At 40.2% G+C, this 25223-nt stretch overlaps 1 protein-coding gene across 4 annotated transcripts in view; it reads right to left on the bottom strand.

Annotated features, from left to right (window-relative positions):
- The window catches only part of zswim8 (zinc finger, SWIM-type containing 8), a 174251-nt gene that overhangs the window by 116164 nt on the left and 32864 nt on the right, over positions 1 to 25223 (bottom strand). For all 4 annotated transcript variants that reach the window (XR_015866487.1, XM_088422255.1, XM_088422253.1 and 1 more), the window contains exons 5-7: positions 24181 to 24288; positions 22198 to 22279; positions 21935 to 22055 (exon numbers count right to left, since the gene is read on the bottom strand). Coding sequence is in view for 3 of the 4 variants with exons in the window: in XM_088422255.1 (XP_088278381.1) it covers positions 21935 to 22055; positions 22198 to 22279; positions 24181 to 24288 (311 nt within the window). In the remaining variant the exon portion in view is untranslated. The remainder of the gene's footprint in view (positions 1 to 21934; positions 22056 to 22197; positions 22280 to 24180; positions 24289 to 25223) is intronic.

Below are 25223 nucleotides of genomic sequence, written 5' to 3'. Positions count from 1 at the left end.
ATGCATCCTTGCGCTTTTGAAAAAATGTCCGTGGCTATAGGAATGGTAATAATAAGATGAAATGGAATCCCAGGGGTTAAATACACACCTATCTACATATTCTAGTGGCATTTAGCAACTTTACCAGATACAAAAATCCAGTGATGAGCCGACCGTCAACAAGGAAGGTTGTGTTTTACAATTTCTCGTAATTTAACCATCTACTACTGTGGAAATGTATTGAGAATGTGTTACATACGTGTGTTACTATAGATTACACTGTGAAATATATGCCTATGTATTGTGGGCGTTTGGTGAGAATTTTCACTTCTCTGGCATGTTTATATTAAATATTAATTATTAGGGCCCGAGCAGCTACCGCTGCGAGAGCCCTCTTGTTTTTCTCCAGATTATTATTATTATTATTATTATTATTATTAGGGCCCGAGCAGCTACCGCTGCGAGAGCCCTCTTGTTTTTCTCCAGATTATTATTCTTATTATTATTATTATTATTATTATTATTTACTGTGCAGCGCTTTTCCAATTTTGAGGGCCTAAACATGCACGAAAAGTCACCAAAATTTGCACATTTGTCGGGCCCGGTGAAAAATTGGATAATTTTGTGTTTCCCAAAACAATGCAAAAAAAATGGCTCTGCAGCGCCACCTAAGGTTGAAAAAGTGCACCTGGTCCCGGCCCGCTTGACCTAGAGCTACGAAAATTTTTAGGCATATGTAGGACCTAGAGACCTACAAAAAAGTCAGCGCAAGCCATGTGCTCAGATGTACAGAAAAAGAGTTATGAATTTTTGAATGTGCATTTTTGGCCCATTTTTGCACGTTTGTAGGTCCCAAACTGCTCCTTGTTTCTCCTAAACGCTTTACTCAATCACCTTCAAATTTGCTGTGGTCCATATTCACACATAGGGGCACAAGTGGGCAAAATTTGGTGCAGATCCGCTGGCATATATGATAGGGGCGTGGCTTCAAATTATGTGTTCCATTTTTCCTTCGCCAAGAGGGACATAAACCTTAATAACTTTGATGTACTAGCTTAAAAAAATCTAAAACTTCATAGACACATGGAAACTTATGTCTTTAACACCTTTGAAAAAAGTTTTTTCAAATACCTACTAGCGCCGCCTAGTGGTTGATTAATATCTCATTTTTTACACTTTCATGTATTGTGCTCAGTCTGTTTGAGTAAAACAAATGAAAATTGGTCAGAATATCATTAAGACATGGAATATTAAGGTTTTAAAATCTTACGACTTTTCGATAATGGGCGTAGTCTGCACGCCACCTCAAAGTCAGATGACTCGCCAAAACGAAAAAAGTGGCTGTAATTGGCCCCAAAATGGCCTTATGAGTGGAAAATAGCCTCTCACTCCCGGCCCGTTTGACCTAGAGCTCCAAAAATTTGTAGCCTTATGTAGGACCTCGAGCCCTACAAAAAAGTCAGCGCGAGCCATGTGCTCAGATGTACAGAAAGAGAGTTATGAATTTTTGAATGTGCACTTTTGGCCCGTTTTTGCTCATTTGCAGGTCCCGAACTGCTCCTTTTTTCTCCCAAACCCTTGACCTGATCGACTTCAAATTTGCTGTGATGTTTTATCTGACTGTGAGGCACAATTGTTCAAATTTTTGTGATGATCCGCCATCAAATATGTTGGGGGCGGTGCTTTATATTATGCCTTTGATGATTACTTTGCCACATGTGAAACAAACCTTTATAACTCAGCTTTACAAGCTTGGAAAAATCTTAAAATTCACAGACACATGAAGACTCAAGCCCTTAACACAAGTGTTTAAAAAAATCTTCAATTGCTTATAAAGCCATCTAGTGGCAAACAAAAATGTCAGTCTGATGTCTCGCCAAAACGAACAAAGTTGCTGTGTTTGGTCCCAGATGGGCTTATCTTTTCTAAACTTCATATATTTGATGGGTTTCCAATGCGGAATACACCTATTAACGTATTTTTTGTTATAGTGCGAGCGCCACCTAGTGGCAGCCAAAAATATAGCATTTTTTAAACATTTTTATGTGTTTAGCTGAGCCCTTTGAAGTAATATCGCTGAAATTAAGTCTGAAAAGCCTCTAGACAGCCCTGCTGACCTCCACCAAATTTTACGAAGTTTCGATAATGGGTGTGGCCTCTACGGCCATTTTCATTCCGAAGCTTTATCTGTCCAGTAAAAGTTGCTGTAATTTTACCCAGATGATCTGATCTTCTCACAATTTCACACATTGGATGAAAATATTCTCCTGAACATATCGACAAAAATATATTCCAGTTTAAAGCTAGCGCCACCTAGTGGCTGCAAAAAATGTCATTAGTCGAACGATTACAGTCAATCCTGTTTGGTTTGACCTACAGCTATGAAACTTTGTAGGCAAATGGAGGACTGCATGCCCTACAAAAAAGTCAATAAAGTGATGTGCTAGGATGTACAGAAAAATTGTTATGAATTTTTTTAATGTGCAGTTTTGTCCCATTCTTAGACATTAGCTGGTCTCAAACTAGTGCCTTTTTCTCTTAAATGATTCACCCCATTACCTTCAACTTTGGCATGAATCATTATCCAACTGAGGGGCACACATAGTCCAAATATCGTGAAGATCTCTTGACATAAAAGATGGGGGCGGAGCTTCAAATTATGTTTAATACTTCCTTTGCCAAGAGTAACAAAAATCTTAATAACTCAGCTATGACAGCTTCAAACCATCTGAAACTTTCCTGGGCCTTTAAAAGTATTGCAATAATACAGCTATGTGATAAACTTTCAAATCATTTACAGCGCCACCCAGTGGCGGACAAAAATATCATTTTTTATACTTTTATGTACTGTGAAATGCCTGTTTGACTAAATGAACTAAAAAATGGTCAGAAAAGCTATGACACATTGGAACATTAAGGTTCTCAACTTTTATGACTTTTCATTAAAGGGTGTGGCCTCTATGCAAACTCAAAGTCTGATGTCTCCCCAAAACGGTAAAAGTTGCTGTAATTGGACCTAGATGATCTGATGTTTGTAAAACTTCATATATGGGATGGGAGTCCAATGTGAAACACACCTACAAGCCTATTTTTTATCATAGTACGAGCGCCACCTAGTGGCAGCAAAATATATAGCAAATCCTTAATGTTTTTATGTACTCTGCTGAGCCCCTTGAAGTGATATATCCCTTAAATGTTTTCTGAAAAGCCAGTGGCCATGCCTTATGCCCCCCACAAATCAGTACAATGTTTCGACAGTGGGTGTGGCCTATATGGCATTGAAAGTCACAAAATTTGAACAATAAAAGCTGCAGTAACTCCACACACATTGTCCCACCTTGTCTAAATTTTACATATTTGGTAATAGTCCTGCACTGAAGTGATCTACAACAAATTTTTCATCATTCATAGTCCTTGTTCATACCCCGACCTGTTCATACCCCAACGTGCACAGGTCTGCGAGGGCCCTTTATAGCTGCTTGCAGCTCTAGTTATTTACTGTGCAGCGCTTTTCCAATTTTGAGGGCCTAAACATGCACGAAAAGTCACCAAAATTTGCACATTTGTCGGGCCCCGTGAAAAATTGGATATTTTTGTGTTTCCCAAAACAATGCAAAAAAAATGGCTCTGCAGCGCCACCTAAGGTTGAAAAAGTGCACCTGGTCCCGGCCCGTTTGACCTAGAGCTACGAAAATTTTTCGGCATATGTAGGACCTAGAGACCTACAAAAAAGTCAGCGCGAGCCATGTGCTCAGATGTACAGAAAAAGAGTTATGAATTTTTGAATGTGCATTTTTGGCCCATTTTTGCACGTTTGCAGGTCCCAAACTGCTCCTTGTTTCTCCTAAACGCTTTACTCAATCGCTTTCAAATTTGCTGTGTTCCATATTCACACGTAGGGGCACAATTGGGCAAAATTTGGTGCAGATCCGCTGGCATATATGATAGGGGCGTGGCTTCAAATTATGTGTTCAATTTTTCCTTCGCCAAGAGTGACATAAACCTTAATAACTCTGATGTACTAGCTTAAAAAAATCTAAAACTTCATAGACACATGGAAACTCATGTCTTTAACATCTTTGAAAAAGGTTTTTTAAATATCTACTAGCGCCGCCTAGTGGTTGATTAAAATGTCATTTTTTACACTTTCATGTATTGTGCTCAGTCTGTTTGAGTAAAACAAGTGAAAATTGGTCAAAATATCATCAAGACATGGAATATTAAGGTTTTAAAATTTTGCGACTTTTCGATAATGGGCGTAGTCTGCACGCCACCTCAAAGTCAGATGACTCCCCAAAACGAAAAAAGGGGCTGTAATTGGCCCCAAAATGGCCTTATGAGTGGAAAATAGCCTCTCACTCCCGGCCCGTTTGACCTAGAGCTCCAAAAATTTGTAGCCTTATGTAAGACCTCGAGCCCTACAAAAAAGTCAGCGTGAGCCATGTGCTCAGATGTACAGAAAGAGAGTTATGAATTTTTGAATGTGCACTTTTCCCCCGTTTTTGCTCATTTGCAGGTCCCGAACTGCTCCTTTTTTCTCCCGAACGCTTGACCCGATCAACTTCAAATTTGCTGTGATGTTTTATCTGACTGTGAGGCACAATTGTTCAAATTTTTGTGACGATCCACTGTCAGAGAAATCTCAGAAAAGAAGACTAGGACAAGCCTAGCTGCTTAAACAGCAAAAAGAGTAACTCAGACCAGCCAAGATTGACTTTTCTACGCCGGCGCAGGGAAAAAAGCTTGAGCAAATGTAACTCGTGGGTCTTCCAACGCCAGTTTTCCCACTTGCCCAGCCGTTCCCCCTGGCTTTTATTGAATAGAAGCATAGCAGATTACAAGACACAACAAAAGAGCCAGCCGGGCGCCACCGGCAGCTGGGCCAAGGTCCCGGCTCACACTTTCGTGCGTCAACAGTTCTATCTAAGGACAGGGTCAAGATGAACTAGGATTGCATAAATGGGTAACAATGAACTAAGAACATAATGATAACAACCTAATATATGATTCCCTTCACATCCACCAACAAATATGTTGGGGGCGGGGCTTTATATTATGCCTTTGATGATTACTTTGCCACATGTGCAACAAACCTTTATAACTCAGCTTTACAAGCTTAGAAAAATCTGAAACTTCACAGACACATGGAGACTCAAGCCCTTAACACAAGTGTTTAAAAAAATCTTCAATTGCTTGTGAGGCCATCTAGTGGCAAACAAAAATGTCAGTCTGATGTCTCGCCAAAACGAACAAAGTTGCTGTGTTTGGTCCCAGATGGTCTTATCTTTTCTAAACTTCATATATTTGATGGGTTACCAATGCGGAATACACCTATCAACATATTTTTTGTTATAGTGCGAGCGCCACCTAGTGGCAGCCAAAAATATAGCATTTTTTAAACGTTTTTATGTGTTTAGCTGAGCCCTTTGAAGTAATATCGCTGAAATTAAGTCTGAAAAGTCTCTAGACAGCCTTGCTGACCTCCACCAAATTTTACAAAGTTTCCATAATGGGCGTGGCTTCTACGACCATTTTCATTCCGAAACTTTATCTGTCCAGTAAAAGTTGCTGTAATTTGACCCAGATGATCTGATCTTCTCACAATTTCACACATTGGATGAAAATATTCTCCTGAACATATCGACAAAAATAGATTCCAGTTTAAAGCTAGCGCCACCTAGTGGCTGCAAAAAATGTCATTAGTCGAAAGATTACAGTCAATCCTGTTTGGTTTGACCTACAGCTATGAAACTTTGTAGGCAAATGAAGGACTGTAAGAACTACAAAAAAGTCAATAAAAGTGATGTGCTAGGATGTACAGAAAAATTGTTATGAATTTTTTTAATGTGCAGTTTTGTCCCATTCTTAGACATTAGCTGGTCTCAAACTAGTGCCTTTTTCTCTTAAACGATTCACCCCATTACCTTCAACTTTGGCATGAATCATTATCCAACTGAGGGGCACACATAGTCCAAATATCGTGAAGATCTCTTGACAGAAAAGATGGGGGCGGAGCTTCAAATTATGTTAATACTTCCTTCGCCAAGAGTGACAAAAATATTAATAACTCAGCTATGACAGCTTCAAACCATCTGAAACTTTCCTGGGACTTTAAAAGTCATGCAATAATACAGCTATGTGATAAACTTTCAAATCATTTACAGCGCCACCCAGTGGCGGACAAAAATCTTATTTTTTATACTTTTATGTACTGTGAAATGCCTGTTTGACTAAATGAAGTCAAAAATGGTCAGAAAAGCTATGACACATTGGAACATTAAGGTTCTCAACTTTTATGACTTTTCAATAAAGGGCGTGGCCTCTATCTCAACTCAAAATCCGATGTCTCGCCAAAACGGTAAAAGTTGCTGTAATTGGACCTAGACGATCTGATATTTTTAAAACTTCGTATATGGGATGGGAGTCCAATGTGAAACACACCTACAAGCCTATTTTTTATCATAGTACGAGCGCCACCTAGTGGCAGCAAAAAACATAGCAAATCCTTAACGTTTTTATGTACTGTGCTGAGCCCCTTGAAGTGTTATCCCTTAAATGTTTTCTGAAAAGCCAGTGGCCATGCCTTATGCCCTCCACAAATGAGTACGATTTTTCCACAGTGGGTGTGGCCTATACAGCATTGAAAGTCACAAAACTGTAACAATAAAAGCTGCAGTACCTCAACCCAAATTGTCCCACCTTGTCTAAATTTTACATATTTGGTAAGAGTCCTGCACTGAAGTCATCTACAACTAAGTTTTCATCGTTCATACTCCTTGTTCATACCCCGACCTGTTCATACCCCAACGTGCACAGGTCTGCGAGGGCCCTTTATAGCTGCTTGCAGCTCTAGTTATTATTATTATTTTATTTTTTTTATAAAATACAGATAAAGAAGAGGGTGAGTCTATTACCATGTTTGTTGCAGCATTGCGGAAGTTAGCTAAAATTCAAAGAAGCTTCAAATGACACTTTGAGAGAGAAGCTTGTTTGTGGATTATGAAATGAAGCAACATAGAAAATAAATGCTGACAGAAAGTGACTTGATACCTGGAGAAAGTAATAAATATAAGCTCTATTAAGGGCCCTCGCAGACCTGTGCACGTTGAGGTATGAACAGGTTGGGATTTGAACAAGTAGGAGTATGAACATATGAACATATGGGTAAGTGAACAACAGAAGTCAATGTGATAGAAAATGGCAATTTTTTATTAAATTTGATCAACAGCCTCAATAAAGTACATAGGAAACGCAAAAATTATGTTATAATTATTTTGTGCCACACGATGGTGTTAGCACTATGATGAAAAATGCGTTCGTGGATGACTTCAGGACAGGACTCCTATCAAATATGTGAAATTTAGTGAAGGTGGGATAACATGGGTTGAGTTACATCAGCTTTTATTGTTACAGTTGTGTGATTTTGCGCTGCCATATAGGCCAAGCCCATTTTCGAAACATTGTTCTAGTATGTGGAGGGCAATAGGCACATTGGACACCCATCAAATGTATGAAATTTTGAAAAGATAAGACCATCTAGGTCCAAATACAGCAACTTTGTTCGTTTTGGCGAGACATTGGACTGACATATTTAGTTACCATTTGTTAGCCCTATAAGTAATGCAAAAAAAATATTAAACGGATGTGTTAAGGGCATGAGCTATAATGTATCTGTAAGGTTTCAGATTTTTTTAAGCATGTACCACTGAGTTATTAAGGTTTTTGTCACATGTGGCGAAGTAAAGATTTAACACATATTTTGAAGCCCCGTCCCCTTCATGTTTTGGGCGGGTCTTCATGAAATTTTGATCAATTGTTTTTCCACGACTCAAAAATTCATAATTCTTTTCATTTTGGCGAGACATCTAACTTTGTGACTTTTTCTGTACATCTGAGCATATGGCTCGCGCTGTCTTTTCTGTAGGGCTTGAGGTCCCACATAAGGCTACAAATTTTGGTTGCTCTAGGTCAAACGGGCCGGGAGTGAGAGGCTATTTTCCACTCATAAAACCATTTTGGGGCCAATTACAGCCACATTTTTCGTTTTGGCGAGACATCAGACTTTTTGGTGGCGTGCAGACCACGCCCATTATTGAAAAGTCATAAAATTTTAATACCTTAATATTCCATATCTTAATGGTGTTCTGACCAATTTTCAGTTACTTTACTCAAACGGACTGAGCACAATACATGAAAGTGTAAAATATAACATTTTTATCAACCATTAGGCAGCGCGAGTAACTATTTCAAAAAAAAAATTACACAGGTTACACACAGGTTACACAAGTCATAAGTCTACATCTGTCTATGAAGTTTTAGATTTTTTCAAGCATGTATATCAGAGTTATTTAGGTTTTTGTCACTCTTGGCGAAGGAAAGTTTGAACACATTAATTGAAGCCCCGCCCCTATCATATAGGTCAGCAGATCTGCACCAGATTTTGCCCAGTTTTGCCCCTATGCCTGATAATGCACCACAGCAAATTTGAAGGTGATTGGATAAAGCGTTAAGGAGAAACAAGGAGCAGTTTGGCACCTGCAAACATGCAAAAATGGGCCAAAAATGCACATTCAAAAATTCATAACTCTTTTTCTGTACATCTGAGCACATGGCTCGCGCTGACTTTTTTGTAGGTCTCTAGGTCACACATATGTGTAAAAATTTTCGTAGCTCTAGGTCAAAGGGGCCGAGACCAGCTGCACATTTTCAACCATAGGTGGCGCTGCAGAGCCATTATTTTTGCATTGTTTTAGAAAACACGAAATTATCAAATTTTTCACCAGGTTCGACAACCAAAATTTGGTGACTTTTCGTGCATGTTTAGGCCCTCAAAAAATGAAAAAGTTCTGCACAGTAAATAATAATAATAACTAGAGCTGCAAGCAGCTATAAAGGGCCCTCGCAGACCCGTGCACGTTGGGTTATGAACAAGTCGGGGTATGAACAAGGACTATGAACGATGAAAAATTAGTTGTGGATGACCACTGCAGGACTCTTATCAAGCTTGTAAAATTTAGAGAAGGTGGGATAATGTGGGTTGAGTTTGAAGCTTTTTTTTTTTACAGTTGTGTGACTTTACACTGTCGTATAGGCCACGCCCATTATCGAAACATCGTACTATTTTGTGGAGGACATTAGGTGCGGCCAATGTCTTTTCAGACATTATTTAAGGGATATCACTTCAAGGGGCTCAGCAGAGTACATAAAAATGTGAAGGAATTGCTATATTTTTTGCTGCCACTAGGTGGTGCTCGTACTATGACTAAAAATAGGCTTGTAGGTGTGTTTCATATTAGATTCCCATCCCATATACGAAGTTTTGCAAATATCAGATCATCTAGGTGCAATTACAGCAACTTTTATCGTTTTGGCGAGACATTGGACTTTGAGTTGGCATAGAGGCCAAGCCCTTTATTGAAAAGTCATAAAAGTTGAAAACCTTCATTTTCCACTGAGTCATAGCTTTTCTGACCATTTTTGAGTTCATTTAGTCAAACAGGCATTACACAGTACATGAAAGTGTAAAAAATGAGATTTTTGTCTGCCACGAGGTGGCACTGTAAATGATTTGGTTGTTTATCACATAGCTGTATTATGGCATGACTTTTAAAGTCCCTGCAGACTTTCACATGGTTTGAAGCTGAAACAGCTGAGTTATTAAGGTTTTTGTCACTCTTGGCGAAGGATATATTCAAAATAATTTAAAGCTCCGCCCACATCTTCCAAGTCATGGGATTGTCACAATTTTTGGCATATTTGTGCCGCTATATCTGCTAATAGTCCATGCCAACGTAGAAGTTAATCGGGTAACCCGTTTAAGAGAAAAAGGCACTACTTTTAGACTAGCTAATGTCTAAGAATGGGGACAAATTGCACATTAAAAAAATCATAACTATTTTTCTGTACATTTTAGCACATCACTTCTATTGACTTTTTTGTAGGTCTTACAATCCTACATATGCCTAAAAGGTTTCATAGCTGTAGGTCAAACCAAACAGGATTGACTGCAATCTTTTGACTAATCCAATTTTTTTGCAGCCTCGAGGTGGCGCTAGTTTTGAACCGGAATATAAGTTTGTCGATGTCTTCAGGAATTGAATTTTATCCAATGTGTGAAATTGTGAGAAGATCAGATCATCTGGGTGAATTTCCAGCAGCTTTGACTGGTCTGATAAAACTTCAAAATGAAAATGGACGTAGAGGCCACGCTCATTATCGAAACGTCATAAAATTTGGTGGAGGTCGGCAAGGCTGTCTAGAGGCTCATCAGACTTATTTTCAGCAATATCACTTAAAAGGGTTCAGCTAAACAAATAAAAACGTTTAAAAAATGCTATTTTTTCGGCTGCCACTAGGTGGCGCTCGCACTCCGCCAAAAATTATGTTGATAGGTGTATTCCGCATTGGGATCCCATCAAATATATAAAGATTAGAAAAGATAAGACCATCTGGGTCCAATTACAGCAACTTTGTTCATTTTGGCGAGACATCAGACTGACATTTTTGTTTGCCATTAGGTGGCCTTATAAGCAATTATCATTAGTAATTATCACCTGCAAACGTGCAAAAATGGGCCAAAAATGCACTTTAAAAAATTCCTAACTTTTTCTGTACATCTGAGCACATGGCTTGCGCTGACTTTTTTTGTAGGTCTGTAGGTCCTACATATGCCTAAAAATTTTCGTAGCTCTCGGTCAAAAGGGCCAGGACCAGCTGCACTTTTTTCGACCTTAGGTGGCGCTGCAGAGCGTTTTTTTTGCATTCTTTTAGGAAACACAAAAATATATAATTTTTCACCAGGCCTGACAACTGTGCAAAATTTGGTGACTTTTCGTGCATGTTTAGGCCCTGAAAAATGGAAAAGTTCTACACAGTAAATATTAACAATAATAATAATCCAGAGAAAAACAAGAGGGCTCTCACACCGGTAGCAGCTCGGGCCCTAATAATAATAATAATAAAAATAATAATCTGGGGAGGAACAATAGGAACCTCGCAGCGGTCGCTGCTTGGGCCCGAATAATAATAATAACTAGAGCTGCAAGCAGCTATAAAGGGCCCTTGCAGACCTGTGCACGTTGGGGTTTGAACAGGTTGGGGTATGAACAAGGACGATGAATGATGCAAAATTAGTTGTAGATGACTTCAGTGCAGGACTCTTATCAAAGTTGTAAAATTTAGAGAAGGTGGGATAATGTGGGTTGAGTTACTGCAGCTTTTATTGTTCCGGTTGTGTGACTTTGCGCTGTCATATAGGGCAAGCCCATTATCGAAATATCATACTATTTGGTGGAAAGCATTAGGAGTGGCTAATGGCTTTTCAGACATTATTTAAGGGATAACACTTCAAGGGGCTCAGCAGAGTACATAAAAACATTAAGGAATTGCTATATTTTTTGCTGCCAATAGGTGGCGCTTGTACTTAGATAAAAAATAGGCTTGTACGTGTGTTTCACATTGGACTCCCATCCCATATATGGTTTTGCAAACGTCAGATCATCTAGGTCCAATTACAGCAACTTTTACCGTTTTGGCGAGACATCGGACTTTTGAGTTGGTATAGAGGCCAAGCCTTTTATTAAAAAGTCATAAAAGTTGAAAACCTTCATTTTCCACTGAGTCATAGCTTTTCTGACCATTTTTGAGTTCATTTAGTCAAACAGGCATTACACAGTACATGAAAGTGTAAAAAATGAGATTTTTGTCCGCCACTAGGTGGCGCTGTAAATGATTTGGAAGTTTATCACATAGCTGTATGAGGGCTTGACTTTGAAAATCTGTGCAAAGTTTCACATAATTTGAAGCCGAAACAGCTGAGTTATTAAGGTTTGTGTCACTCTTGGTGAAGGAAATATTCAAAATAATTTGAAGCTCCGCCCACATCTTATAAGTCATGGGATCTTCACAAATTTTGGCATATTTGTGCCGCTATATCTGCTAATAGTCCATGCCAACGTAGAAGTTAATCAGGTGAACCGTTTCAGAGAAAAAGGCAATAGATTTAGACCGGCTAATGTCTAAGAATGGGGCAAAATTGCACAATAAAAAAATTCATAACATATTAACTGTACATCCTAGCACAACACTTCTATTGACTTTTTTGTAGGGCTTATCGTCCCACATATGCCTAGAAAGTTTCATAGCTGTAGGACAAACCAAACAGGATTGACTGTAATCTTTCGACGAATGACATTTTTTTGCAGCCACTAGGTGGCGCTACTTTTAAACTGGAAAATATGTTTGTCGATGTCTTCAGGAAAAGATTTTTATCCAATGTGTGAAATTATGAGAAGATCAGATCATCTGGGTCAAATTACAGCAGCTTTTACTAGTCAGGTAAAGCTTCAGAATGAAAATGGACGTAGACGCCACGCCCATTATCTAAACTTCGTGAAATTTGGTGGAGGTCAGCAGGGCTGTGTAGTGGCTTGTCAGACTTAATTTCAGCGATATGACTTTAAAGGGCTCAGCTGAACACATGAAAAGGTTTAAAAAATTCTATGTTTTTGGCTGCCACTAGGTGGCGATCGCACTACGACAAAAAATACGTTGATAGGTGTGTTCCGCATTAGAAACCCATTAAATATATGAAATTTAGAAAAGATAAGTCCATCTGGGTCCAAATACAGCAACTTTGTTCGTTTTGGCGAGACATCAGACTGACATTTTTGTTTGCCACTAGGTGGCCTTATAAGCAATTGAAGAAATTATTAAATATATGTGTTAAGGATTTAAGACTTCATATGTCTGTGACGTTTCAGATTTTTTGAAGCTTGTAAAGCTAAGTTATAAAGGTTTGTGTCACATGTGGCGAAGTAAACATCAAAGGCATAAAATGATAGGCATAATATAAAGCCCCGCCCCCAACATATTTGATGGTGGATCTTCACAAAAATTTGAACAATTTTGCCTCTCGGTCGGAATAAACACCACAGCAAATTTGAAGTTGATTAAGTAAAGCGTTTGGGAGAAAAAAGGAGCAGTTTGGGACCTGCAAATGAGCAAAAATGGGCCAAAGGTGCACATTCAAAAATTCATAACTCTCTTTCTGTACATCTGAGCATATGGCTCGCGCTGACTTTTTTGTAGGGCTCGAGGTCCTACATAAGGCTACAAATTTTTGGAGCTCTAGGTCAAATGGGCCGGGAGTGAGAGGCTATTTTCCACTCATAAGGCCATTTTGGGGCCAATTACAGCCACTTTTTTCGTTTTGGCGAGTCATCTGACTTTGAGGTGGCGTGCAGACAACGCCCATTATCGAAAAGTTGTAAAATTTTAAAACCTTAATATTCCATGTCTTAATGATATTCTGACCAATTTTCACTTGTTTTACTCAAACAGACTGAGCACAATACATGAAAGTGTAAAAAATGACATTTTAATCAACCACTAGGCGGCGCTGCAGAGCATTTTTTTTTGCATTGTTTTAGGAAACACTAAAATATCAAATTTTTCACCAAGCCCGACGACTGTGCAAATTTGGGTGACTTTTCGTCTATGTTTAGGCCCTCAAAAATGGAAAATTGCTGCACAGTGAATAACAATAATAATAATCCTGAGAAAAACAAGAGGGCTCTTGCAGCGGTAGCTGCTCGGGCCCTAATAATACTCTGGGGAGGAACAATAGGAACCTCGCAGCGGTCGCTTCTCGGCCCCAAATAATAATAATAATAAAAACTAGAGCTGCAAGCAGCTATAAAGGGCCCTCGCAGACCTGTGCACATTGGGGTATGAACAGGTCGGGGTATGAACAAGGACTATGAATGATGAAAAATTAGTTGTAGATGACTTCAGTGCAGGACTCTTATCAAGTTTGTAAAATTTAGAGAAGGTGAGATAATGTGGGTTGAGTTACTGCAGCTTTTATTGTTACGGTTGTTTGACTTTGCGCTGTCATATAGGCCACGCCCATTGTCGAAACATCGTTCTATTTTCTGGAGGGCATTAGGCATGGCCAATGGCTTTTCAGACATTTAAGGGATATCACTTAAAGGGGCTCAGGAGAGTACATAAAAACATGAAGGAATTGCTATATTTTTTACTGCAACTAGGTGGCGCTCATACTTTGATAAAAAATAGGCTTGTAGGTGTGTTTCACATTGGACTCCCATCCCATACACGAAGTTTTGAAAATAATATATCATCTAGGTCCAATTACAGCAACTTTTACCGTTTTAGGCGAGACATCGGACTTTGAGTTGACAGGGGCCACGCCCTCTATTAAAAAGTCATAAAAGTTAAGAATGTTTAGGTTCCAATGTCTCAAAGCTTTTCTGACCATTTTTTAATTCATTTAGTCAAACAGGCATTGCACAGTACATAAAGTGTAAAAAAATGAGATTTTTTTTCCGCCACTAGGTGGCGCTTTAAATGATTTTGAAGTTCATCACATATATTAGGGCATGACTTTTAAAGTCCCTGCAGAGTTTCACATGGTTTGAAGCTGAAACAGCTGAGTTATTAAGGTTTTTGTCACTCTTGGCGAAGGATATATTCAAAATAATTTAAAGCTCCGCCCACATCTTCCAAGTCATGGGATCTTCACAATTTTTGGCATATTTGTGCAATATTGTGGTAGAAGTTAATCGGGCGAGCCGTTTAAGAGAAAAAGGCACTAGTTTTAGACCAGCTAATGTCTAAGTACGGGGCAAAATTGCAAATTAAAAAAATTCATAACAATTATTCTGTACATTTTAGCACATCACTCCTATTGACTTTTTTGTAGGTCTTACAATCCTACATATGCCTAAAAAGTTTCATAGCTGGAGGTAAAACAAAACAGGGTTGACTACAATCATTCGACTAATAACATTTTTTGCAGCCACTAGGTGGCGCTAGCTTTGAACTGGAATATATGTTTGTCGATGTCTTCAGGAATAGATTTTCATCCAATGTGTGAAATTGTGAGAAGATCAGATCATCTGGGTCAAACTACAGCAGCTTTTACTGGTCCGATAAAACTTCTGAATGAAAATGGCCGTAGAGGCCACGCCCATTATTGAAACTTCGTAAAATTTGGTGGAGGTCAGCAGGGCTGTCTAGAGGCTTGTCAGACCTAATTTCAGCGATATTACTTAAAAAGGCTCAGCTAACACATAAAAACGTTTAAAAAATGCTATATTTTTTGCTGCCACTAGGTGGCGCTCGCCCTACGCCCAAAAAATTGTTCATAGGTGTATTCCGCATTGAAAACCCATTAAATATATGAAATTTAGAAAAGATAAGACCATCTGGGTCCAAATGCAGCAACTTTGTTCGTTTTGGCGAGACGTCAGACTGACGTTTTTGTTTGCCACTAGATGGCCTTATAAGCAATTGAAGAAATTATTAAACACATGTGTTAAGGGCTTGAGTCTTCATGTGTCTGTGAAGTTTCAGATTTTTCTAAGCTTGTACAGCTGAGTTATAAAGGTTTGAGTCACATGTGGCAAAGTAAACATCAAAGACATAAAATGAAGCCCCGCCCCCAACATATTTGATGGCGGATTTTGATAAAAATTTGAACATTTGTGCCTCTCAGTCAGATCAAACACCTCAGCAAATTTGAAGTCGTTTGGGACAAGGGAGAAAAAAGGAGCAGTTCGGGACCTGCAATTGAGCAAAAATGGGCCAAAAGTGCATATTCAAAAATTCATAACTCTCTTTCTGTACATCTGAGCATATGGCTCGAGCTGACTTTTTTGTAGGGCTCGAGGTTCTACATAAGGCTACAAATTTTTGTAGCTCTAGGTCAAACGGGCCAGGACCAGGTGCACTTTTTTGACCTTAGGTGGCGCTGCAAAGCCATTTTTTTTTTGCATAGTTTAAGGAAGCGCAAAATTATCAAATTTTTCACCAGGCCCGACAACTGTGCAAATTTTGGTGACTTTTCGTGCATGTTTCGGGCCTCAAAAATGGAAAAGCTCTGCACAGTAAATAATAACTAGAGCTGCAAGCAGCTATAAAGGGCCCTCGCAGACCTGTGCACATTGGGGTATGAACAGGTCGAGGTATGAAAAAGGAGTATGAACGATGAAAAATTAGTTGTAGATGACTTAGTGCAGGACTCTTATCAAATTTGTAAAATTTAGAGGTGGGATAATATGGGTTGAGTTACTGCAGCTTTTATTGTTACATTTGTGTGACTTTACACTGTCGTATAGGCCACGCCCATTATGGAAACATCTTACTATATGGTGGAGGGCATTAGGCGTGGTCAATGGCTTTTCAGACATTTTATAAGGGATATAACTTTAAGGAGCTCAGCATAGTACATAAAAACATTAAGGAAGTGCTATTTTTTTTGCTGCCACTAGGTGGCGCTTGAACTATGATTAAAAAATAGGATTGTAGGTGTGTTTCACATTGGACACCCATCCCATATACGAAGTTTTAAAAATATCAGATCATCTAGGTCCAATTACAGCAACTTTTACCGTTTTGGCGAGAAATCGGACTTTGAGTTGGCATACAGGCCACGCCTTTTATTGAAAAATCATAAAATTTGAGAACCTTCATTTTCCACTATGTCATAGCTTTTCTGACCATTTTTTAGTTCATGTAGTCAAACAGACATTGCACAGTACATGAGAGTGTAAAAAATTAGATTTTTGTCCGCCACTAGGTGGCGCTGTAAATTATTTGGAAGTTTATCACATAGCTGTATTAGGGCATGAGTTTTAAACTCCCTGCAAGAGTCTTACATGATTTGAAGCTGAAACAGCTTAGTTATTAAGGTTTTTGTTGTTCTTGGCGAAGGAAATATTCAAAACAATTTGAAGATCCGCCCACACCTAACAAGTAATGGGATCTTCACAATTTTTGGCAGATTTTTGCCGCTATATCTGCTAATAGTCCATGCCAATGTAGAAGTTAATCGGATGAACCGTTTAAGAGAAAAAGGCACTAGATTTAGACCGGCTAATGTCTAAGAATGGGGCAAAATTGCACAGAAAAAAAATCATAAAAATAATTCTGTACATCCTAGCACATCACTCCTATTGACTTTTTTGTAGGTCTTAGAATCCTACATATGCCTAAAAACTTTTATAGCTGTAGGTCAAACCAAACAGGAATGACTCCAATCTTTCGACTAATGACATTTTTTGCAGCCACTAGGTGGCGCTAGCTTTAAACAGGAATATATGTTTGTCGATGTGTTCAGGAATAGATTTTCATCCAATGTGTGAAATTGTGAGAAGATCAGATCATCTGGGTCAAATTACAGCAGCTTTTACTGGTCCGTTAACGCTTCGGAATGAAAATGGTCGTAGAGGCCACGCCCATTATCGAAACTTCGTAAAATTTGGTGGAGGTCAGCAGGGCTGTCGAGAGGCTTTTCAGACTTAATTTCAGCGATATTACTTCAAAGGGCTCAGCTAAACACATAAAAACGTTTAAAAAATGCTATATTTTTGGCTGCCACTAGGTGGCGCTCGCACCATAACAAAAACTATGTTGATAGGTGTATTCCGCATTGGAAACCCATCAAATTTATGAAGTTTGGAAAAGATAAGACCATCTGGGACCAAACACAGCAACTTTGTTCGTTTTGGCGAGACATCAGACTGACATTTTTGTTTGGCCTTATAAGCAATGATCGCCCATTATCGAAAAGTCATAAAATATTAAAACCTTAATATTCCATGTCTTAGTGGTGTTCTGACCAATTTTCAGTTATTTTCCTCAAACAGACTGAGCACAATCCATGAAAATTTAAAAAATGACATTTTTATCAACCACTAGACGGCGCTAGTAGCTATTTCAAAAAAGTGTTTTCAATTGTGTTCATGGCATGAGTGTCCATGTGTCTGTGAAGTTTTAGATTTTTTTAAGCTTGTACATCAGAGTTATTAAGGTTTTTGTCACGGTTGTCAAGGTTTTGCCTCGCAGTGGTCGCTGCTCAGGCCCTAATAATCTGGAGAAGAACAAAAGGGACCTCAAAGCGGTCGCTGCTCGGGCCCTAATAATAATAATAATAATTATTATTATTATTATAATAACAATAATAATAATAATCTGGTGAAAAACAAGAGGGTCCTCGCAGCGGACGCTGCGCCGGCCCTAATAATGATGATTTCAAAAGAGGCTCAGCAGTTGCATGATACAGGCAGAGTATATCAACTCAACAGTGATGAAATGAATGGACAGGGTACATATTCCTGTTGTGGCAAGTTGAGGAACTGTGCTAATGACTGTTGGTGTAAATAAAGAGATGAGGCCACATGGAGCAGACATGCAGAAATAAAGAGATCAAAGACAAAGGCTCAAAGATCAGACAAAAAAGTGACAATGCAAAACACAAGATGAAAAGAAATGTGCACACAGTCAAGCATGCTGAGGACATAGAGTGTGATTCCTCAGAAGAGGAAAAATCAACTGCAATAAATGATGTTTATATCGAATGAATGTGGATGAAGGCTCAGAAGGATTTTGGGCCAAACCCAAGGTGGAAGGACATTATGTTACGATGCCAATAGACACAGGATAAAGAACATCTTTTATACAAAGATAACGAAACACCTTTCACCCTCTATGGCATACAATGGACACAGAGTGCCCATGAAAGGGATGACAGATGTGATTGTACAGTACAATGGCCAGACTGCCAAGAACCTGTCAAGAAATAATGGGGCGTGTGTGGCTAAAGACAATCCAACTTGATTGGTAAGCAGTGAACAAGCTGTCACGTAGTTCAACTCAACTACAGGGCATTTTGGAAAATCACAAAGAGGTTTGTCGTGATGAGTTCGGCAGCATGAAAGGAATTGCGGTGAAGCTGCATCTCAAACCGGGATGTAAACCAGCCTTCATGAAGGCCAGTCCAGTGCCATATGCCATTAGGCCTTAAGTGGAAATCAATATGGAGGTGCTGGTCAACAATTTAGTTTTGGAACCAGTAACAATCAGTGAATGGGCCTCACCCATGGTACCTGTATCAAAAAAGGATGGAGGGTTTCAGACTTGAGGAGACTTAAAGGTAACGCTAAATCCTGTTCTACAAGCTGACCAGTATCCCCTCCCACTAATTGATGACTTATTGGCTGGCCTGAGTGGGCGACATTAGAGGAGTAAGAGTAAATACAGCAAGTAAGTACATCTCAACCAAGCTTACCTACAAAAGCATGTAAAAGAACAGTCACATGACATGCTGAAGATCAACACACATAACGAACTTTTCAGATACCTTAGACTGCTATTTGGCATCACATCAGCTTCAGCGCTATTTCAGCGAGCTATGGACCAAATCCTGAGTGGATTACCAGGACTACAATGCTACCTGGACGGTATTCTGTGTACAGGAGCAGATGATGATGAGCATCTGGGCAACTTGGACGCGACTCTTCAGAGACAGAAAGAGTATGGACTCAGAATCAGAAAGGCCAAATGTAAAATTTTTTCAGTCATTTGTGGAATATTTGGGTCATGTGATCGAAGCAAAGGGACTGCACACCGCACCATCGAAAATCACAGCCATTGTGGATGCACCGCTACCACTAAATGTCTTTCTTAGGAATATTGGTTTACTATGGACATTTAATACCAAACATGGTGTCACTACTCAAACTGTTGCATCACCTCCTGTGCAAAGAGAAAGCATGGAAGTGGATGGCGTCCTGTTAGGAGGCTTTTCAGAAGGTGAAGGATATGCTATCAGCTTCGGAGGTTCTAACTCATTTCAATCCGTCACTTCTGATTCAGCTAGCCTGTGATGTATGCCGTTATATTTGTGCCACAATGGCGAGCGCGCAAAAAAACACTCAAATAGTCCTCTGCGTGCGCTCAGTTCTACTCACACAGCCAATCAGAGCTTGTAAAAGCACATTGATTGACAGCTTGGTATCCAAAGAGATTGCTTGTTGTGTTCACCCGGAATGAGCAAACGAGAGTGCGTCACATCGACTTGGGCGGGAGGAGGTGGGCTTATATTATTAAATTACAAAAACTAACAAGGTAGTTCTGTCAAATGACACAATATCGTAAAAAAAATATTAAAAGTAATTCTCCCGCCCAAGTCCATGTTGACGCACTCTCGTTTGCCTTTTCTGGGTGAACACAGGGCAAACGAGAGTGCGTCAACAGATTGACGTACAAGCAATCTCATTGGATATGAAGCTGTCAATCAATTTACTTTTACAAGCTCTCATTGGCTGGTTTTGTGGCACAAACGTAACATGTGAGCAGAACTGAGCGCACACAGAAGACTATTTGAGCAAGCGAGAGCTCAATGTTGAGCAAACGCGATGTTGTGCGAGGGAGGAAGGAGTATCGCGAGCGAGAGCGAGATGTTGAGCGAGCGAGGGCTATATCGCGCGAGCAAAAAGAAATTTTGAGCGAGCAACTTCTTTTTCTGTGTTCAATAACCATCGGTGCTCGCTCAAACTCTTATCATTACGCGCTCAATAGTTTTTTTCCTGCTCTCAAAATCTGTTTTTGCTGGCTCAATTTTATTTTCTGCGCTCAAAATGTTTTTTGCGCGCTCGTAATTGTGGCACAAATATAACCCCATGCCTCTCCCTATGGTAATACCAGATAGTGAGGAAAAACCCATTGCTTTTGTTTTGAGCACACTGAAGGCAGAAGTTACCTATGCTCAACTGGAACGGGAAGCGCTAAGCATTGTGGTCAGGGTCAGGAAGTTTCACCAATACTTGTATGGATGGAAGTTCGCATTTTCACTAACCACCGACCTCACGACCATCCTCGAATCACCCAATGGAATACTATCTCTTGCTGCCTCATGACTTGAGAAATGGGCTTTAATGTTGTCAGGACATTCAAATGACATCAGGTATCGTAAGTCGGATTCTCATTGAAATGCAGATGGGTTGTCTAGGTTGCCACTTCATGTCATGGAGCCAAACTTGAACACTGTAGACATTTTCTACTTCACTGAGGTTGAAAAAAAAACACCTGTTTCAGCTGCACAAGTGAAGATGGGAATGAGAAATGAAGTTGTGTTGTCTGTAGTCATGGATTTAATCATTAAGGGACACCCTGCAGGTGATGATTCAAACATGAAGCCCTTCGTTGGGAAGCGGGAGGAGGTATCTGTTCAGACAAGTTGTTTGCTCTGGAGGAGGAGAGAATATATTCCCATGTCGCTACAAACAAAAGTGTTAAAGCAACTTCATGCAGGACACAGTGGAATGATGAGAATGAAGGAAATAGCGAGAACTATACAGATTGAGGAAATAGCTAAAAGTTGTTCATCATGTCACAAGGTTCAAAACAATCCATCACTTGCTCGTCTCCACCCCTGGGAGTTCCCACAGGAGCCATGTCAATGTGTGCACATTGACTTTGCAGGTCCGTGGCAGGACGATGTTGCTTGTCTTTCTATGAACATACCAAGTGGCCTGAAGTGACTATCATGAAGTCAACAACCACACAGAAGACCATTGAGGAACTAGAAGAAATGTTTAGTTGTTTTGGGTCTCCTACACAGTTAGTCTCTGACAATGGACCTCAGTTGGGTTCACAGGAAAAGCAATAGGAATACAACACATTACCTCAGCTCCATGCCATCCTGCAACAAACAACCTTGCAGAAAGTTTCCTACAGACAATCAAACATGCATTAAAAGCCTCACAAGGGCAAGGAACATTGCAATGGAGACTGCAAAAATTCCTGTTAAACTATCGTAACACTCCACATACAACCACAAAGACATTTCCTGCCAGTTTGATGTTCAAGAGAAATCTGCGTACCACCTTTGATCTTTTGAAACCTTCACCAGTAAATGTAATGCTACCCGTAGTTTTGTCACGCAATATATAATGGGTAACCCCGGCTTTGGGTTGCACTGCGTCGCCTTTTAGTTACGACTACATGCTATGCTAATAAAGAGTTACCATTGCGTCAAAGTCTGGAGTATTATTGTTAAGTAGCAAAGAAGAGTGAAGGATATAACATTAACAAAAATGGACATGTTGATAATGTGATTTACTGTAGATTTGTATGTGACTTAAACAACCTGTAGACAACAGGTGATGGCCCACAGAACTTATGCAGTGTCTTTTTGACGTTGTCACTGAGGGTCAACTCATCCAAATACCAGGTGCTTTGATCAGAAGCAGAGGGTCCAGCTGTGGGGTCTTCAAACACACACACGCACGCGCACACACACACAATCATTATCATTATTTGTGATTCATTGATATATTTCATCTTATCCTTCTTTAATAACATTGCAAGCATACAAAATTGAAAACATTGGGATGTTTAGGACCATTATACCTGGAGCACCACACATAGTGTTGATTGCAGTTGACTGAGAAGATAAGAGTTCATCAAGTAGTCGTTGTGCCGTGGGTAGAATCTGGAGAGAGAACCATATGACACATTAAATACATAGTAAGATGGAAAATCCTTGACTGCAAGGACTTTAAGGCTAGTTTTAAATACCCAAACTACATTAATGCTCAAATAAGGACTTTCCGTTTTGACCTAAAGGGGATGGAAAGATGCTGTAGCTTTTAACTAAAGTTAAAAGCTGTTCAAAAAGAACAAGGGGGGTTAAAAGCCATCTCCTGGTAGAAGAGGATGAGATGCAGACCAACAGATCAAGCTAACATTGCACTCCCACCACTAGTTTTAGGGACTGACCCGCCTTGTGCTGTGAGGCTGTTGAGTCTGAAAATAAAAGTGATGTGGTGAAACCATTGTTGAGAATGAAAGAGCTAATGAATGAGAAAAAAAGGGAAATATTTTCAGAAAGACACTAAGACACTGCCCAATGGCTCACCACCTCTGGGAGGGGCCAACAGGGTCGGGCGCATAGAGAGCTGGGCGGCAGCCAAGGCGAGACCTGGGCACACCAATCCCTGGCAAAAGAAACTAGCTCTTGGGATAATGGAATATCACCTCTCTGGCAGGGAAGGAGCCTGATCCGAGGAGATACAAGAATTAAATGTATTCACCCATGATGGTTATCCTTCAAGAGAAGGTAAAGATGTGATTTATCTCTACATAGAGAAATTGTTTGAGCTTGAGCATTTCATTTCAGCTATTTGCAGATTCGAAGCAGAGTGTGAAGCGGCTGGGATGAAGATCATCACCTCCACATCTGATAACTTGCTGCTCAGTCGGATATGGGTGGAGTGCCCTCTTCGGGTCGGGAATGAAATCCTGCCAAGTGGAAGAGTTTAAGTATCCGGGGTCTTGTTCACGAGTGAGGGTAGGATGGAATGGGATATCGACAGGCAGATCAGTGCAGTGTCTACTGTAATGCAGACTCTGTACCGGTCTGACGTGATAAAGAAAGAGCTGAACCGAAAGACAAATTCGACATTTACCGGTCGATCCTGCCCTCACCTATGCTCATGAGTTCTGAGTCGTGACAAAGAACAAGATCCTGGATACAAGCGGCCAAAATGAGTTTCTTCCACAGGGTGTCCGGGCTCCCTTAGCGATAGGATGAGAAGCACAATCATCCAGGAGGGCCTCAGTGTTGAGCCGCTGCTCCTCCATGTTGAGAGGAGCCAGGTCCGGGCATCTGATTAAGATGGATGCCTCCCTGGTGAGGTGCTCCGGACATGTCCAACAGGAAGAAGGTCCCAGGGACAAGCCAAAACATGCTGGAGGAACTATGTCTTTCAGATGTCCTGGGAACGCCTGGGGATCCTCTCGGAGGAGCTGGACAAAGTGACCGGAGAGAGGGAAATCTCGGCTTCCCTGCTCAAGCTGCTGCTCCCGCAACCAGACTCTGGAAGTACAGCTATAGAAGATGGATGGATGGACATGGTGATAAAAAGGACTTAAAATTAAAATGGATCATGTCCTGAAACAGAAGAGGGCGTTCAAATGAAGGTTATCCTTGTTTCTTCTAGAGGCGTCTTCATTTTAATTCCAAAACACTTTTAAAAAAAGTACAAACTGTACAAAGAATATCTTGTTTCTAGTCAGCAAGTCAAAGCTCATAAAGGTCGTTAGTTTTGTGGCATGCAAAAATGCTCCACGCATGAAAGCTCATAAGATTTTTTTTAATTTGAAAGCCTTAAGAATTTCATTCCAGAAATGCTGAGCAGAGATATTCAATTGTGTTATAACCCCACCCATTAATTAATATGGCCTTCATACTGTAGAAATAATTTAATGACAGAAAGAAAAAACCTGGAAACCATCAGCTTTTACTTGTAGTCTTTAAAAAAAACAGTTGTTAAAATCTCTTTCCAACAGGATAGAACAGTATTGGGGGAAAAAAAAAGAAAAAAAACATACCTGTTGAGGAAGCTCACTAATGAGATATTGGGCGAATTTCTGGAGCTGATCCCTTTGAAGCCTGGACAAAGACTCTGAGACTGGGGCCCTCAGACAGACAGCTGAGGCCTACAAAAGGAAAACAGAATTCTCAAAATCTGTAAAATTATTGTAAAAACAGGATTCTGAATAAAGGCTTCAGTATACTCCACTCAGTAAAAAAGCATAAGCATAAATCACAGCAGCATTGTGGTGCATAGTGTGCCTTTCGCTCCCATGCACCCCACACACGCTGTTTTGAAAATGCCTTGCATTTTCACTTTAACTTGTGTGGTGCTGCTAAGCCTAGTATTGACTATGATACCCCAAGGTTGAGTTTCTGTGCATTTTTCCGTCCAATTCCAGAAGCCGTTTCAACAAAGATGGAGGCAGGGTTAAAAACAAATACTGTAAAACACTCAATGATGAGATGTTGCACACAGGATTCTATAATACACAACACCAGGTGCATTTCATTTTCTGAGTTCCAGTGGCTCCCCTCTGGGTGCAAACCCTGTTGTCCTGGTTTCAGAACTCAGTGAGAAAGGTCACGTTTGTCTCCAGGGGTGTACAGGTCCTTAGTGTCCCGTTGGATCACCAGCTTATCGTGGAGGGGCACTTTGCGCGTCTCCATGGCCTTCAGAGCTATGTCGGCGGGGGTCTCACCAAACAGGTTGAAAGGTAGAGGCCAGACCAAGAGCAATCCAGAAGACCTCAGCGGCAGAGCTGGTAGAAGACCGTGGGCGTGAGAACCACTACAATGGCTGCAAAGGCGGAAGAAGGCCATGTGGGGCTAAAACTGGGAGGGACCATAACTATGTAAGTATACCTCGAATGAAAAATCCGTGCTCTGGGGACACACATATGGGCAGGTTTCCAGCAGTCTGGGTCTCTGGCAGGCTGAATCTCTGGCAGTACCCTGCAACTGCACTCACCTGAAGGTCATCTTGAGTTCCTCTCTTGCCACTGGAATATGGTGGGTGTGGCCAAGATTGTGGTGGAAGAAACTGCGCACACCATCCTTC

The sequence above is a fragment of the Hippichthys cyanospilos genome, chromosome 8 (genome assembly GCF_059441005.1).
Source record: "Hippichthys cyanospilos isolate Australia breed blue-spotted pipefish chromosome 8, RoL_Hcya_1.0, whole genome shotgun sequence".
Lineage (NCBI taxonomy): Eukaryota > Metazoa > Chordata > Actinopteri > Syngnathiformes > Syngnathidae > Hippichthys > Hippichthys cyanospilos.
This window is presented reverse-complemented; position numbering and strand designations above follow the sequence as displayed.